The sequence below is a fragment of the Aedes albopictus genome, chromosome 1 (assembly GCF_035046485.1).
Source record: "Aedes albopictus strain Foshan chromosome 1, AalbF5, whole genome shotgun sequence".
NCBI classification, from domain to species: Eukaryota; Metazoa; Arthropoda; class Insecta; order Diptera; family Culicidae; genus Aedes; species Aedes albopictus.
The window spans coordinates 168006971-168023777 of NC_085136.1; the positions used below are offsets into that span (position 1 = coordinate 168006971).

General features: G+C 42.4%; 1 protein-coding gene across 12 annotated transcripts in view; it reads right to left on the minus strand.

Annotated features, from left to right (window-relative positions):
• Positions 1-16807, minus strand: part of LOC109412146 (platelet binding protein GspB) — a 148458-nt gene that overhangs the window by 40186 nt on the left and 91465 nt on the right. For 11 of the 12 annotated variants that reach the window (XM_062845769.1, XM_062845773.1, XM_062845771.1 and 8 more), the window contains 9 exons: positions 11207-11532; positions 10668-10867; positions 7439-9628; positions 7247-7383; positions 6671-7182; positions 6373-6495; positions 6172-6298; positions 5974-6101; positions 4877-4927 (listed from right to left, as the gene is read on the minus strand). In XM_062845769.1, the coding sequence (XP_062701753.1) occupies positions 4877-4927; positions 5974-6101; positions 6172-6298; positions 6373-6495; positions 6671-7182; positions 7247-7383; positions 7439-9628; positions 10668-10867; positions 11207-11361 (3623 nt within the window). In that variant the 5' untranslated portion in view covers positions 11362-11532. The remainder of the gene's footprint in view (positions 1-4876; positions 4928-5973; positions 6102-6171; positions 6299-6372; positions 6496-6670; positions 7183-7246; positions 7384-7438; positions 9629-10667; positions 10868-11206; positions 11533-16807) is intronic. The other variant, XM_062845767.1, reaches the window with a different exon arrangement.

Sequence of the window (16807 nt, forward strand, 5' to 3'; positions counted from 1 at the left end):
GAGAAACACAAGGTCCACTGCACCATTGCTCCGGTTAGCGCAGTAAGGGCTACATACTGTGGAGGGCGCCCTGGTACTCCACAGGCTCCGTTAGTGGTTAGGTTTTTATTAGACCCCCCCTAGCCATTCATTCCTAGGCACGGTAAGCATAAAGCCGCATCACACCATGAATTAGGGGTCACCTGTTGGTGGATTCTTACCACCGGAACAGGCGGTCCGTAGTGTTATTTTTAGCCAATTGAGACAATCGCTACCGACACTACACAGCTATCTAGGCTGATCGAGAAAAGAAGTTAATATTGATGATCAACTTCATACGGACTCGAACAGCCCGCAATGTTTTTTTTTCTTCGTGATTATGCTGACGGTTTGGCCGGTGCTACGCCAACCGGACCCACGTGTGAAACAGTGTTTGTACTGTGTAAATTTTAACAGTGATCCGTGGTTTTGGGAAGAAAAATGAAGAATTATTTTCAAAATCCATCCCACTTTGCTAAATATTTTGTCTAAGAAATCGTGATACGATTGCAATCGACTGGTAGCGCTACGCCATCCGGAGGCGTTTTTATTGTCTTGTTTGTGATTGCATGCCGCTCGGATAACGCATACGGTGATGGAATTCCCATCAGTAGTATCGAAATTTTTCGTACATATATTATGCGTTTAGCCCACAGATTATTTTTTATGTTTGGAGTGTTTAGTTTCGGCTTTTCGTGTTTTTTTTTACGTTTTTGGCTAATACGCCACGCTATCAGTGATTGATGAGTTGTGCCAGAATCAAATAATGTGGCCTCATGCCCAGAGAGATAAAGTGTTTGACGAAAGTCTACGGTCCATACAAAATTCTAAAATTAACGAAAGTCTACGTGGGGGGAGATGGGTCTAAGATTGCCAAAACTTAGTCTACGTAGTTTATAAACAGCGCCTATGGATATATTAGAGGGATGTATAAACAGCGTAAACCGCTGATGAAATATAGTCCTGATGAAACGGTACGATCACCAAAGCAATCTTTGATTTTGCAGTACGATATCTGCCCACGACACGACGTCAAGATCTTCATAGGAGACCTGAACGCTCAGGTAGGCTAGGAGGAGGATTTCAGACCGACGCTCGGAAGCGCTCACCAGCTGGCGAACAAGAACGGGCTACGACTGATTGATTGAGCCGCCTCTATGAACATGGTCTTACGTAGCACCTACTGCCAACACAGCCTTCCTTATCATTACACCTAGAAATCATCACAGAAGCTGGTATCCAAAATCGACCATGTCCTGATTCTGATTGACGGACGGCATGCACTCCTCTTACGTTTTCGACGTCAGGACTTATCGTGGCGCTAACATCGACTCTGGCAACTACTGATGGTAAAAATGCGACAGTAGTTCTCCGCGATTAACACCATAAGATACCGACAGCTGCGTCGGTATAATCTGGAGCGACTAAAGCAACTGAATGTCGCCACAGCATACGCGCAGAATCTCGAGGCAGCATTGCCGAACGAAGGCGAGCACAATGAAGGCCCTCCCTAGGACTGTTCTGCCGATCTACGCATTACTGTCCCATGTTGTATGGGAATCCTTATATACATGGGACTAGTATGCGTAGAACGGCATTGCTGGAGTACGATAAAAGCAGCCGTCAACAACGCAGCTGAGACCAACGTGAGGTATGTGGAACGGAGCCGAAGGAACGATTGGTTCGACGATGACTGTAGAAATATTTTGGAAGAGAAGAGCGCAGCTAGGGCAGTCATGTTGCAGCACGGGACGCGGCAGAACTTGGAATGATATAAAAGAATACGGAAACAACAGACCCGCCTCTTCTGGGAGAAAAATCGCCACCTGGAAGAAGCGGAATGTGAACAAATGGAACTGCTGTGCAGTTCACTAGAAACACGGAAGTTCTACCAGAAGCTCAACGCATCCCGCAAAAGCATTGTGCCGCGAGCCGAAATGTGCAGGGATACGGACGGGTGCATCTTGACGGACGGACGTGAGGTGATCGATAGGTGAAAGCAGCATTTTCATGATCACCTGAATTGTGTGGGGAGCACAGACATGGAGGACCAAGACAGCGAGAGAAATAACTCGTCAGTACAGTAGGGAGCTACACCGAGCCAACTCCAACGTTGAGGGAAGTTAAGGATGCTATCCAGCAACTCAATAACAATAAGTCAGCCGGTATGAACGGTATCGGAGCTAAACTCATCAAGATGGGTCCGGGAAACTTGTCCACCTGCCTGCACCGGCTAATAGTCTGGATCTGGGAGATCGAACTGCTACTGGAGGAGTGGAAGGAAGGGGTCATGTGCCCCATCTACAAGAAAGGTGAAAAGTTGAAGTGTGAGAACTCTCGAGCGAACACAATTCTGAATGCCGCCTAAAAAGTGCTATTCCAGATCATCTTCCGTTGTATTTCACCCATAGTGAATGAGTTCGCGGGACGTTATCAAACCGGCTTCGTTGACGGTCGCTCAACAACGGACCAGATATCCACCATGCGGTAAATCCTCCACATATTCATCGACTTCAAGGCGGCGTGCGACAGAATCGACCGCATAGAGCTCATAGACGATCGATCATAAATTGGTGCAAATTTATTACACCCTAGTGGCCATGCAATATCCGGAACCATTGAACCATATTGCATCGAAAAATGAAATTTTTTGAACTAATTCATATTTAGAATAGCTACACAACTTCACAATCAAGGTCCACAAAAATATTAAAAATAAAATTTACGGGAAGTGTTAGTGGCAATCGATTGTTTAGTGCCAATGATTTCAACTAAGTAAGAAACATATTTAAAATTAAAAAAAAAACTGTTTTCTAAACATTCAAAAGTCCACACTCTTCTCTAGACATGTATGAACTAGATGAGGTAAGACGTTTAAGGTCACTTCGACGTTTAGAACTTTCTAGCATAGAATAATAATGTAATACCCGAGTTATCAATTCCGCTCCTCTAATCAATTTGACTCCGGTTTACGGTACTTTTAGCAATCATAAAATGACGTGATTGAATTTAATCGATATTGCTTGGCCCTCAAGTTCCCAAGAGGTAAAGTTATGACAGCATGAAAGCAGTAATCGCCAAGAAGGTACTCATGTAGCTACACTAAATAATACGGTCCGACACGATCGTTTCCGAAGCACAAACAGTAAATAATCTCATTAAGAGAAGCGATTAGATTTAATGACAAAGCTCTGCAAAAGTTTGCGCTTCAGTACCCCCTGTTTTTCGACACATTCAGAATCAGAAAGGTGAGTTTGCTGTGATTTGAGATCAAAATCATTTGTTCATTCTAGGTGAAGCTTTCGCGTTCCGATGATGGCAAAAGTTTTAATATGAATTGTGTTGTTGGGGTTGGTTTTAGTTCAATTTTAGTCCCAACTAAGCATCCATAATTTCAACCCATTTGAGTTCAGTGTATTATTACGACATTTTGTATATCATTTGTATGCTTATGTGTTTCAAAACTGTTCCGCCCTTTCGATAATGAATTTTTTGTAATTACGTTGTGAAAAGTTGAACATTTCAGTTGGCTGAAGTATGCTGAAATGGCCTACTTTTCACCCCTAATGCAAGTGTGCCGAAAAGTACTACTTTTCGGCACTCTTAAGAGTGCTGAAAAGTAGCACTTTTCGGCACTTTTGCTCGTACGCACTTTTTACTTACCACCATGCCTTCCGTAGATTCAGCCTCTGCCTCTACATCTACTGAGCAGCTTGAATCCGAATCAGGACGATTTCAATTCGGATTCGAACTACAAATCAAGTGTAGAGGCAGCTGCTGAATCTGCTTTTGCTTTTGTCCGCACACAACTGTTTGACAAAGGGAGCTCGATCGTTGGTGACGCCTACTACACCAGGGCCTACCTGATCAAACGAAAAATTACGCCGACACGCTTGAGCGCGCGCACGTGGTTCCTACTGATACATGTTTGTGTAGCTAGAAAAGCTGGCACTAAATGGGATTTTTCGTAATTACAAAAAACTTTGTATGCAACTCGTTGCAAAACTCGATTTTTTCAGCACTTGTCGTATTTATCCAACTCGGCAAGCCTCGTTGGATAAATGTACGACTCGTGCTGAAAAAATCATCATTTTGCAACTTGCTGCATAAATAACTATTTATGCCTTTTTAATCTTTTATTTTATTTTGATGCGCATCAAGATCAATTTTGGGCTTAAAACTTATTTTATGCAATGTTTTTTTCCCTTATACAACTCATTTGAGTTGCATAATGTTCATAATGCAACTCAAATGAGTTGCATTATAAGCCTTATGCAACTATTTTTTATTATGCAACTAATTTTAGTTGCATAATGTACCAGTTCGGATAAATTGACTTTTATGATACCTAAATGAGTTATATAAAATAGAAATTATGATACTGAATTGCATAAAATATTGTATGGAACTCGTTGCAAATTTCGATTTTTTCAGCACTCTTAATATTTATACGACTCGTGCTGAAAAAAATTGTAACTCGTAACATAAATAACTATTAAAACACGATAAAGCAGTCAAGTTTAAAAGGATGTTTTTTTTTCTAAATTTTGAAAATTTTGTTTAAAAACTATATAATGTGTAGTTTTGAGTAATAATCCAACAAAAACAATAGGTTTTAGGACATCTTGGGTGCATAATCTATTCTTAATCTGATTTAAGTAAACTAAAATGAAATTTTGATTCATATGCCATCATAAACTGAAACAAGTCCGATCCAGGTTTGTATAAAATCAGTGGAAATAATACTAGCTATGAGAGTGCTGTGTATCCGGGCATGAAACGAAAGCGTGACTTTGTTGGAATGGGAAGCAAAGTTATTACTATTGCTGAAATGATAGTCTCGTAAACAGATACTTACACCTCCTTCGTCTCGATGGTTTCATTCCTGTATGAGTATGCATAGTGCGGGCTAAAATGCGATCGGTAACACGGTAGCATGGATAAAGCACAGAAATTAGTTTTCGATGCTCGTTTGGCGAATCAAAGCATGGTGTGGCTGGTCCTACTATGGAGAAGTATTGGGTTCGGGCGACAGGTTACGATGAGGAGCAAGGGAGCAAGTGTGATGTTACAACTGTTTTACTCATGAATAATAAATGTATGTTATGGAATAAATTTTAACTGTTATTTCAGCCACAGGAATTCGATCAGCGTGAAGGATGCAGAAAACGTGGGGACTTTACCTTCTAAGAAGGTGTAATCTTTCCATTTGAGCGATACTGCGATTGAGCGTTTGGCATTTACGTTACTCAAGATTGATTATATTAGCCCACGTAAGACGTCGTTACTTTATTTTTGGAAAAAAGGTCAAAGTCCATAAAATACTTCCAGAGAATTTCTTTGAAGAAATTCATGGTCATCCTTCTCCTTTATTTAAAAAAATATTGTTTTGAAAATACTCTTCCAACATTGAAGAGTGAGTAAGCAAGTAAACGAAAAATCAAACATTTTTTTTTCTGAACGAAAAATTGTCCTGTAATTTCTAACAAAATAAACAACGACATCGCTATTTAAATGATACAACAACATTATCGTAAACCAGGAAGAAACTTTCAAAATCCTACTTAGGAGTGCAAATGTCAAGATTGGAGCAATGGAACCAAACGTTGCCTCATGAATGCTAAATGCATGATTGTCTTATCCTAACCGCAATCGTCTGGCTAGATAAGTTGTGAAATCACGTGCCAGGCAGATGAACGCTAACATTGACCGCACTCGTTTTTCTGTTGGTAGGATTTCCAACAAACAATACAATTTCAGCAATGGATCCAAATAAGTTATATGTTTTACTATTTCTGAGTGTAACCCAAGAAACAGATCCAGCCAAATAGCAGTTTCTTAAGCTAAATTTTGCTTTTAAGAATGGTTTATTCTACTCTTGTACAGCAAAACTGTTTGTTGGGAATGTATCAAATGTGTTTATAGAACAGTTATACCTACTTCTAACTCACTTACCTAGAAAATGGATCATGATGGTGCCAGAATGAGGGCTGTGTTTGTCTCAGGCCGCTCATGAAGCGAGACGAAGGAAACCCGGAAGAGTTCGGTTCGTTGACGTTGAGCCGATTGGTGAGTGCACGAACCTGGCAGAAATAGGAATAAACAGTACACTTTTTACTATAGAATCGTTAAAACTCGAATGTTGTGTCTTACCCTGGACAGCAGCGTGGAGAAAAGATTTTCGGCCGTCAATATTTCGAAACCATCGTCGTCGTCTTCCTCTCCGGAACTAGCCGAATCGTTCGGTTCCACCGTGCCTCGCTGGGATGGACGTGAACTCCTGTAAACAATAGTTTTCCGATATAGGTGTTGAAGGCTTTTCACAAGGTTTATGTTTTGATTGCTGATTCTTACCTTAGCCTGTGCATTGTGTGGAAACGCGGCTCTTCGGAGTCACTCTCTCGGCCCAGCGATGTATGCCGATTGAGTCTCGAGAACGATGATTCTTCCTCAGGATCCTTTTCGCTGAGAAGGGAACTGAATAAAATGGTATGGTAAAAGACGTTAAAGATGTTCAAACATGTAACATGCAACGTTACACTGGCTTACGAAATCGATACTGAGCTATAATTTCAGTTTGGAGATAGACCTTACGAGGTCTGTTCTTCATTGAAGGAAACTGAACGCTGTATCCAAATCAACGGCGGCTTACCTTATCTTGCGTGGACGTCCCAAACGTGCCTTTGAACCAAATCCGGTGGATGTGGTCGTCGTGCTCGACTCCGACGGCTCCAAACTGTTGGCACGGGGTGTGACAAATCCGCCGCCTTCCACTGCAATCGGAATAATAAACTCACGTGGGCTCTTCTTGATGGGCATGGTGGCACCACTGCTTGCCATACTGCTGCTACTGGGCAGGGGAGGAATTTGGCTCTGGGATGCAGTCGGGTCCGAATCATTCGACTCGTTGGTAGACTGACGAGAGAGGGAGCCTCGCGCCGACGGACCGAATGCATTCGACGACGTCCGCTGGTAGGTGGGTGGCTTCTGAATAGGGATGGTGTGTTCCTTGACCTGTGGTTCAAGGCTGTTGGCACGTTGATGTACAGTGAAGGAAATCGGATGCTCTCGAATCGGCGCACTGCGAAGGTCCGGCATTTGATGCTGCATCTCGGTGGAGAACCGCATCGACGATGGCTGTGCTGCCGGTGCCGCCGATTCAGCCTGTTGATAAAATGCAGTTAATTAATGAGCAGCCCATTACCAGATGAATTATACGATAGATTACCTTCGTTTGCGTTTCGCCATGCACGTCGACTTTACCGATTTTCCTCCTCGGTAGCGTTGCTGATTTGAGCGTGATTTCGGCATGTGATGTTTTAGTTTCATCCGTCGGTGCGGTAGAAATGCTTCCGACTGATACTTCTGCAAAATTAATCGATTAGTAATTCAATTTTGTAAGTTTCCTCACAATACTCACTTCTAGGCACTGACATAGTGTCGAACTTGGGCTCGGGAACGTCGGGTCCGAACCGGAACTGCTTGCTGGATTGCGAATTGGTGAGAGTGATTCCGCCCGTAGCCGAGCGCCCATTGGCACCGTACACTGGAGGCTTCCGCAATCGCCCAATCGGAATCGCATTCCCGATAATCTCCCGCGCATTCTTCAACTTACGTTCCCTCTCGTTGTCATCGGACATGGAAACCGTTTCGGTCTTGGCGCAAAGTTGATCAACCGGACTGGCCTCTGGACGTACTTTGTTGAGAAGCGCGATCGAATTCTCCATCGATCGTCTGGCTTCTTCAAGCGAGAAGCTGCTGACGGAGCTCTTGGAGTCGCTTTCCTTGATTTCCTCTGAATCCAGCTTAGCATCACGACTGCCGATCTTTTCGTCACTAGGCGACAGAGGAGTGTGAAGGTCCGCTCCGCTGCTTTGGCAGCTCTGATCTGGAGAATTGTAGTCCGATTCCATCTTTCTTGTCATCTCGTATGGTGACGGCCTTAATGCTGCACTCGAGTTGTTCATGGAAGCCTTGCGTTCAAATTCCTTCTTGTAGTTTCCGACCGTCGGTATTCCGGGAAGAGAGAACTTTTTGAACTTGTCGTTGTTTTGATTGTTCATGTTTTGGAACTTTTCCGCGGTTTCCAAAATGCGGGACTTTCGTCGCTCAGCCGGCTTGGTGAGATTTTCTTCTGGAAGACTATTTTTCCGTTCTAAGTTGGAAGCCGATTTGACTTGTGCAAATTCCTGATCCTGTTTCGATACTTGATTGATAGCAGAGCTAAGATCAACAGTTTTGTGTTTATTGAATACTTTCTTATACGGAACCTTTCCAGGTTGTTTATCAGCCTTTTCGAGTTTTTCCAGTCTAGCTTTAACGCCTGAGACTGTTTTGGGAGGCGATTCGACCTTTGGCGTCGGTGGGGTAACAGGTTGTGCTTCATTAATGGTCAAGGTACCATCCTCGGGAGTTGTGGCTTTGGTAGCAGGTGGAGTGGCAGTTTCTTGCAGCAATTCATCACACATGTTTTCAAGATTTTGTAAATCTTCTAGAACATCTTGAGCTGCAATTGGCGTGCTGGGAATAGACTCTTGTTCAATCGACTCCACGTCAGATTTGAGGGCTTCCATTTCAGAGGTTGAGCTTGGACGAGGCGAGGGCGACTGTTCAAAGTCCATATCTTCGGGGATCACAGGTTGAGATTTGTCTGGTTTGAGTCTGTCAGAAGCCTTTTCTTTTTTCTTCACGGCTCCGGTGGCGTTTTCTGTGGATACCGTTGGTTCCAGTTTCCGTTTGGGCTGCGCAGGACTGCTTTCTGAGGGTGTGATGGTGCGCGTTGGCGAAGGCATGAGTGCGGCTTCGCCACCAGCAGCCACCATGTCCAATATTCGTCGTTCAGCTTCAGTGGCACCCATGTCGATAATGGACCCAACCGAATGACTTCGTTGTATTCTTTCCTTTGGCTTGTTTTCGTCCTGACCGCTCCCCACCACCACCTGGTCAGAAGTTACGGATGGGGGAGCTAACGATAGTAAAACATCCAGCCGTACTGGAGTTTGGTTTGCCAGTTCTTCCGCTAGATCTAGACAGGAACCTTCGTAGCCCTCGTTCACCCACCAATGGTTACAAATTTGCTCTATATTCGCTCTCCGTTGAGGACAAACAGTTAACATTTCCCGGATAAGCGGAGACGCCCTGGATGGCTTCTTCGGTTCGAAGTAATCACCTTGACTAATTTGCTTCACAAGCCTTTTAAAGTTGGCACCATCAAATGGCATTGCACCGTAGACTAGAGTATACAACAACACACCCAGGGACCAACAATCCACTTCTGGCCCCAGATAGGGTGTACCTTTAACAATTTCCGGCGATGCGTACAGCGGAGACCCGCAGAACGTTGCCAGCAGTCTTTGCTCATCAAATACGTTGGAGAGGCCAAAGTCGGCAATTTTGGCGTGGCCGTTCTCGTCCAGCAGTATATTTTCTAACTTAAGATCACGATGACAGATTTTGTGCTTATGACAGTAGTAGATGGCGGTCGCGACTTGCCGGAAGATTCGTCGAGCTTCCTCCTCGGAGAGCACTTTTCGCTCCGAAAGGTAGTCGTACAGCTCGCCGCCGGCAGCAAATTCCATGACTAGGACCATCTTTTCACGGTTCTCGAACACTGGAAATTGAACGTGGTGTTTGGGGTAAGCAAACTCAAAGTTAGGCGTATTCATTGTAGGCGTGTTTTGTAACGTGCTAAGTGGATAGCTTATCAATTTAGGGTTCTAAGGGCCGATTTCTTCACCTCGGCTTAACCGGTAAGCCAGGCTTACCCATACAGTTAAACCTGGCTTAACGCTTAAGCCAGGGTGAAGAAATCGCCCCTAAGTCTTATCTCATGCTACAGAATACATCAAAATTTAAAAATAAATATATAACGCATAAGGTGTACTGAATAGTTAAGGGACTAGACGACTGCTGGTTGGATAAGAGGATAACTTCGTTGCTGGAAGCAGCAAACAAGCTGCACAAGACAAAAGACAAAATATTCTTTAGTGGAACACACTACGCTAATCGAATGTGGTACGTGGCGTATGCACCGGATGTAGACTTAACAGAAACTTGGAGGTCAAACTTGGACAAGCATTTTCACCACAGGAAGGGCATTTCGGGTGAATAATGGAAACATTACTTGGAGAAGGATTAACCTGATGGAAGACCGTACAACTATGTAGTGTGGAAATTGTACATGTTAAGCAACGCGCCTCAGATTAGGCGCACTTGTAAAATTGGGCTTAATTGGAATAATGATCGAGGTTTGACGGTTGTAACAACGAAGTTTGACGGCTATCTGGCCAGAGATTAGTGACATTCTCCTTGAGTGGCATTCCCCTTGGGTGACATTCCCTTTTAGTTATATTCCACTTCCTTCCTCTCGACAGGACCGGTGACATGACTCAAAGAGAATGTCACCCAAGGGGAATATCACCCAAGGGGAATGTCACTCAATCAGAATGTCACTAATCTCTGGCCATACCCCACAGCGATGAAGGAGAATATACCAAGAGCTACACTCATTTAGTCGTCTTCCATATAGGATTGAAAATGAAATTTTCTGTTTTCTGTAAAATGAAACAAGTTGTAACAACTAACATGTGAGTAAGGACATGGAATCAGAAAATAATATAACTAAATTCAATGTCCAAACAACCACTCACCTTCGTAGATGTGTATAATGTTGGGGTGCTGCACTGAGCTCATGATTTGCACTTCCCTTCGTATCCGAATGAGGTCCGCTTCGGTTTCGATTTTGCTCTTCTTGATGGTTTTGATGGCGACCTCCTGACCGGTTTCCTTATTAATACCTAATTGCACCTTGCCGTACGTGCCCTGGCCGAGCTTTTTGATTATATCAAATCTGTAAGGGAGGCGGTGCAAAAAACATCAACGGAGAAAGTGAGAAAAACAAGAACGAAAGAAGGAAGGAACCGAACGGTATAAAATCTTAATGAATTTTCCCTCTGGGTGGTTGAAAGAAGGACTACGAAGTGGGTGGTATTTGCATAGGTACAGGTGGAAAATCTAGAGAAACATTCAAAAAGGGACCTGACTTCAAGTAACCGAAATGCTTTCTAACAGAAGTTTCATGTTTTAGTATTGGACTTTCATGATAGTTAGAAATAGTAATTTGTCTCCTTTTCAAGAGTCACGCTGCATTCGGAGAAATCTACTACTAGAGGTGAGAAATGGCACTTACCGTTGTCTCAGTTTTTTCCTGTGATTATTCATTTTCACGGTACCGGTATTTTCAATTCCACTCATTATGTTCTCAATGGTAGCCTTCTGGGGAGCAAATTGCTGTGGGGGAGGCACAGCCTCCCCATTATTGTTGGTGGATTCTCCTATCACCATTTTTGCGTCGCTGTGTGTGCGGTTCTGGCTATTCGGGGTCTCTCGGTTGCGCTAGGCGACACAACACGCTGAATGATGGATTGGTTTGGTCCGCTTGGTGTTTTGCTTAACTCACTCTGATCGATTATCCAATGTAATTAAAGCCAACTCCTTCACAGTCGTAATTAATTCCTGGTAGGGAAATGGAGAAAAGCGGTTATTGGTAATGGGTTTTCAAAAGATTGCATAAGATTTTTATCAAATCACTGGTGGCATTATTAATATACTCAGTAAGATTAGTTTTGTAGAATTAATAAGTCTGCAGAGAGCTGGTAAGATAATTTTTAATTCAGAAGGAACACTATGATATTTGAGGTTATAGTTTATTTTTTGATGTTTGAGGTTATAGTTTATTTAAAACTCAAATTCATTCAGTTCTGTTCTGCAGACTCTCGTACACATATAGTCTCCGATGTACTGAAGGAATACAGGTTTGACATTGTACACCATCTGTTACTATAGCTTCAACAGAGCACCGCCAGGAAAGTGGAACGCAGTCGACGGAACAATGGCAACTGTAGTGCCGTTATCAAGAAACACGGAAATATGAGCACAGCGCATTCAGCGACGGCTTCGTACCGCTAGTCGAAATGTGACGGACATGAGGAAATTGGAAGGTTTAAACTCCGATGAACACTGGAACTTTCCCGTCCTTCAACGTAGACACGGGGACCAGAGCACTGGAGGCGACAAGGAACCTGGTCAAGAAGTTATGGCATCTGCATCACTGCACTTCGCAAGATTGGCCCAAACCATTCAACAACCTTTCCGAGGACCCCTTTCCAACCGCGGGCTCGTATCCAACCCAGTAGAACGACGCCACGACCCCGCGGCTACTCAATCACTATAGGGGTCAATTTCGTCCGCAGTGAACCGGTATAAACTACGTAGCCGACTCCGAACCCTTGCACAACCTCTTATATATAAAAAACCTTCTGTATAGCGTCTGCACTAGACATTCTCTGGGTCCACGCGTCACCTCCTCTGTAGCTCCATGACGATGTGGACGATAGCCGTTGAAAAAGCATTGCATCCAAACTCATTCCTCCTTCCGCATGGGGCAAGCATGCGGTCCCGTAATGCGAAAACGCGGGCACATGAACAAAACGTCTTCCGCCGTTTTCTCTAAATCGGCACAATCTGGGAGAACATGCATGACCGAAACCGAAACGATGTAAAAACTGTCGGAAGCAGCCATGACCTGAAAGGACCTGATTCAGGTAGAATGTTACATCCCCATGACGCCTGTTGTTCCAACTGCATAGACCTAAATATTCCCACGCACTCCGATATTCAAAGTCAATTCAACTGAAACAAAAATGCATTTTCACCCCACATTCCCAACAGCTGCCCGGGGGATTTTAGATTCAATTTTCATAGTAGGGTCTATCTACCTCACGCGCGGCACATTGGAAGCAACGAAAATCGCACCATTCGTTATTGACCTAGTTTTTATAACCCATCATCGTCCGGTGGTGGCCGGGTGCGATCGTGTTGCAACGCGTTAGGTCCGGTCGGTGTGATGCAATTTCAATTACGCTTGGGACAACGATGGGTAATAAACCCGAAAGAATGATATGGAACCGCGACATCATATTGATCGCGCTGGAACAAAGATTGTTTATTTTTGTTTCGAAATCAAGGCGCCGAATTGGCCGGCTAAGGTTCTGAACTCAGGTGAACCTTAGCTGGAATGTTCTGAAATTGAGACACCGTATTGGCGGCATACGGCGCCGGACTTGTTTTGCACTCGATTTGTTTTGACTTCGAGTAAAAGAATGTGGAGTACAATTTCAACCAACATCCGTGGCCGGGACCCGGCTAGGGTTCATTGTGCACAAGCAAGGGTACATTTGAATAACAAGGCGGTTGCTTTGTTTTGAAGAATTTGGTGCCAAATTCCAAAGACGATGAGGATGATGATGGTGACGATGATGATGATGGGGAGAATGATAATGACGTCGATGGTGGGGTTCAATTCTTTCACACACCCAAGCCTTGTATACGCTCAAGTGAGGCGGGGCTAGAAGATGTAGGCCTTTGTGTAAAGATTCTCAGTAGGTTTTGTGCGAACACGCCCAAGTCGGGCGTGGTTAGGAGATTTAAGTTTTTCGTTGGCATTAATATTCTTGGTAGGGCTTGGGATACGCCCAAGATAGAAGAGTCGTGATGTTTTCAAGAAGAGAAGGATTTTAATCACGATGAGGACAAGTAGGATAGGTAGAGGTCTAGGTTTTGGACTTATTAGTATTTTCATTTGGTAGGGTTTTTGGATACGCCCAAGTTGGTTCGGGCATTGTTAGGAATTATCATGACATCTTCGGCAAGACGAGAATGATCGTAGGAATTTTAGACACGCCCAAGCTGGTTCGGGTATTGCTAGGAAATTTAGGCTATAAATACGGAGGCTTTGGCTTCAGTCGGGGCCAGTTGTCGAGAGTTCGGTGACAACGTTAACGCAGGCAGCACATCGGATAAGTCTTGAGCTCCCATGTGGGACACCTCTAGATACTGTCCTAAGGCTGCAGGTAGGACTTAGTAGTGGTCAAGAAGAAGGTAGAAATGTCTCTAGATTGTTAAACTTAGTAATTCGGTGAAGAAATACAGAAAGGTGATATAAGAAAAAGTGAATCGTTGTAATATAAGTTAAGTGATGGTTTGTGATACTTCAATATAGTTTATTAAAAAGATATAGTCGGACTGTTATGAAATGAAAGATATCACATTCCGTGTTGTGTTTAATGCAGCCCCTGGACGGTACAGGGCGCTTCAATATGGTGACAGCGGTGACTGTTCGCTAATCAGAACATTGGAACGCCAAATTTCTGACGGGAAGAAGAAATCAGTGCCGAGACTAAGTGCCACGTTGAACACTTAAAAGTTTGAACAATTGTGAAGAGATCGTGTGAACAGAGACTAATCAGTTAAGTGGAAAGCAGTGACAACATCGCAGAGAGCGGACGAAAGGGGAAATCTGACGGAATTTTCCTATCAGCAATGCTGCTACAATCGATATCAGTTATAATTGGGTGAGTAAACAATGAAAAAATTTATGTAAATGTCAATTTTGGGCGAACCGACGTCGACGACTAGAATCGATTTTGAAACACTGGAGGAAATCAAGGACTACATTTTTAAAGAATTTGAAAATTTAAATAAAAACAAAAATAGGCCAAGATCACGGCAAGGAATTTTTCTTAAAACAGAATTACTAAATGATGCATTTTTGAAATATGAAACAATAGTACAAAAATACGAAAATTTGAACGATACCAACACTTGGAATACCTTGACTGATAATTTGGAAATCGTCAGAAGGAAGTACGAAGAGTGTTTAAAAATTTTAAGCAAAACCAAACATACGGGAAAAACTACAAATAATCAACACTTGGAATCAGGAAAAGTTATCAATTTACGAAGCAGACGAGTTACAGTCTGTGAAGATTCATTTACTGAAAATTTTGATATTTCTACACTTAACGTTTCCATTTCTGAAACCGATTTATATTTTGGACCAATCAGAGATCCTAATATTTTGTCATCAACTTTATATAACGCTGACTATAGCGACGAAGAATCTAAAGTCGAATTAATTAAAAGTTTACACGAGTTTAGTACTAAATTTGATTCAACCTACAAATCCTTTTTTAACAAAATGGCATACGTTTTTCCAACCGAAAAAGCAATTCAGGTAATCCCTGAATTTCGCGGTGCAGCAGCAGAATTAGATGCTTTCATTTACCAAATTAAGCATTTTGCAGAAATAATTGAAAAGTTAGGTGAAAATGATGCAGCTAAAGAGGCAGAAACGGAACTTATCCATGTTGTACTGTCAAAATTGAAAGGTCCAGCAGCAATAAAATTCAAAAATATTCTTGCTGACACTTGGGAGGATGTCAGAGATAATCTTCGGAAGGAATTTGGAAGTAGCTTCAAATTAGAGGAATTATTTCAAAAAATCGAAACACTTGAACAAGGTCAACAGGAAACATTTCAGAGTTACAAAGATCGAGTTCTTCAATTTAAAAAGCATATTGAAGAATACGAGAAAGAGAACTTTAAAGATCAAACATTTGAATCTTATGCTCAAAGAAGTCTTAGAATTCACTTTTTAGCAGGTTTGAAAAACAGGAGTCTGAAGAATTTGGCAAAAACTAAAAAGGACGAATCATTAGAAGATTTAATCGATTATTTGGAAGAAGAATGCATCGATGTAGAACAAATTGAACAAATCGAACGAAGGTTGCAGGATTCACATATCGCAGAATCCCAAAGATTAAGAAATAAAGATCAAAATTTCCGACCTCCCCGAAGAAACTTTGATAATAGGAATAAGGATTATGATCCAAGTCCAAGGAATTATCAAAGAAGGTTCGAAAATAACAGAAATCAAGGATTTCAAGAAGATTTTAATAATGACTATCGGAGGAATTTTAATAGAGGAACACAGGGACCACAAGGCGGTTTCCGCAATGAGTATCGAAGGAACGACTACAGCAGAGGACAGAACGACTATAGAAACTTCAACAGAAGTAGTGACAACTATCCAAGAAATGACAGGAATCGATACGAAGATTCACACAGAGACGATAGAAATCGATTGAACAATAACACTCAATACAGATATGAGAGAGACCATTATGACAACTATCAACACAATCGAAATGACAATCAAAATACTCGAAATGAATATCAAAACACTCGTAGAGATTTTAACAGAAACGAACCCCCACGACAAGAGAACAGAGGCAGAAATGACTATTATCAAAATTCAAACCAGAACGTTGGAAGATTCGACCACCCTCGCGAAAACAACTGGAACAACCGGAACTTTGGTAACAACCAGGAACGAAAAAACTAGAGCATGGGGGTTTGGATAGGAAAAAGATAGACGAATCCCATTGTTTTTACATAAATACACATGCTGACGATAGCAATGAAAATCCACGAAAGTTTTCCAATAGCCCAATGTATGGAGGGTTTTCTACAGGATTTTATTGGAAATTATCAACATGGGAAAATGTTGATTATATTGGAAAATATTACCTTGATACTAGCATTAACGAAAACTTGATTCATAAAAGCGTAGCGTTAAAAGTTGGGGCAACAAAGATTGTTCCACAAGACAAACAAGGAAATGATAGAATAAGTATGGGTTTTCAGTCGTTAGGAACTATATGGATACACTTAGCAATAGGAGAATTAAGCTTACCAATAAAGTTTTATGTAGTGGATACATTGGAAGTTCCCGCCAAAGTTGGGTACAAATTTGTAAAGGAACATGTTGACTCGATACATAAAAACTTTGAAGAGACAACGTTTAAATTGGAAAGAACGAGAAAATACAATGTTGCATACGATTTAGTTAGCAGAGATCTACTGGAATATTGCAACAAACACAAGTACG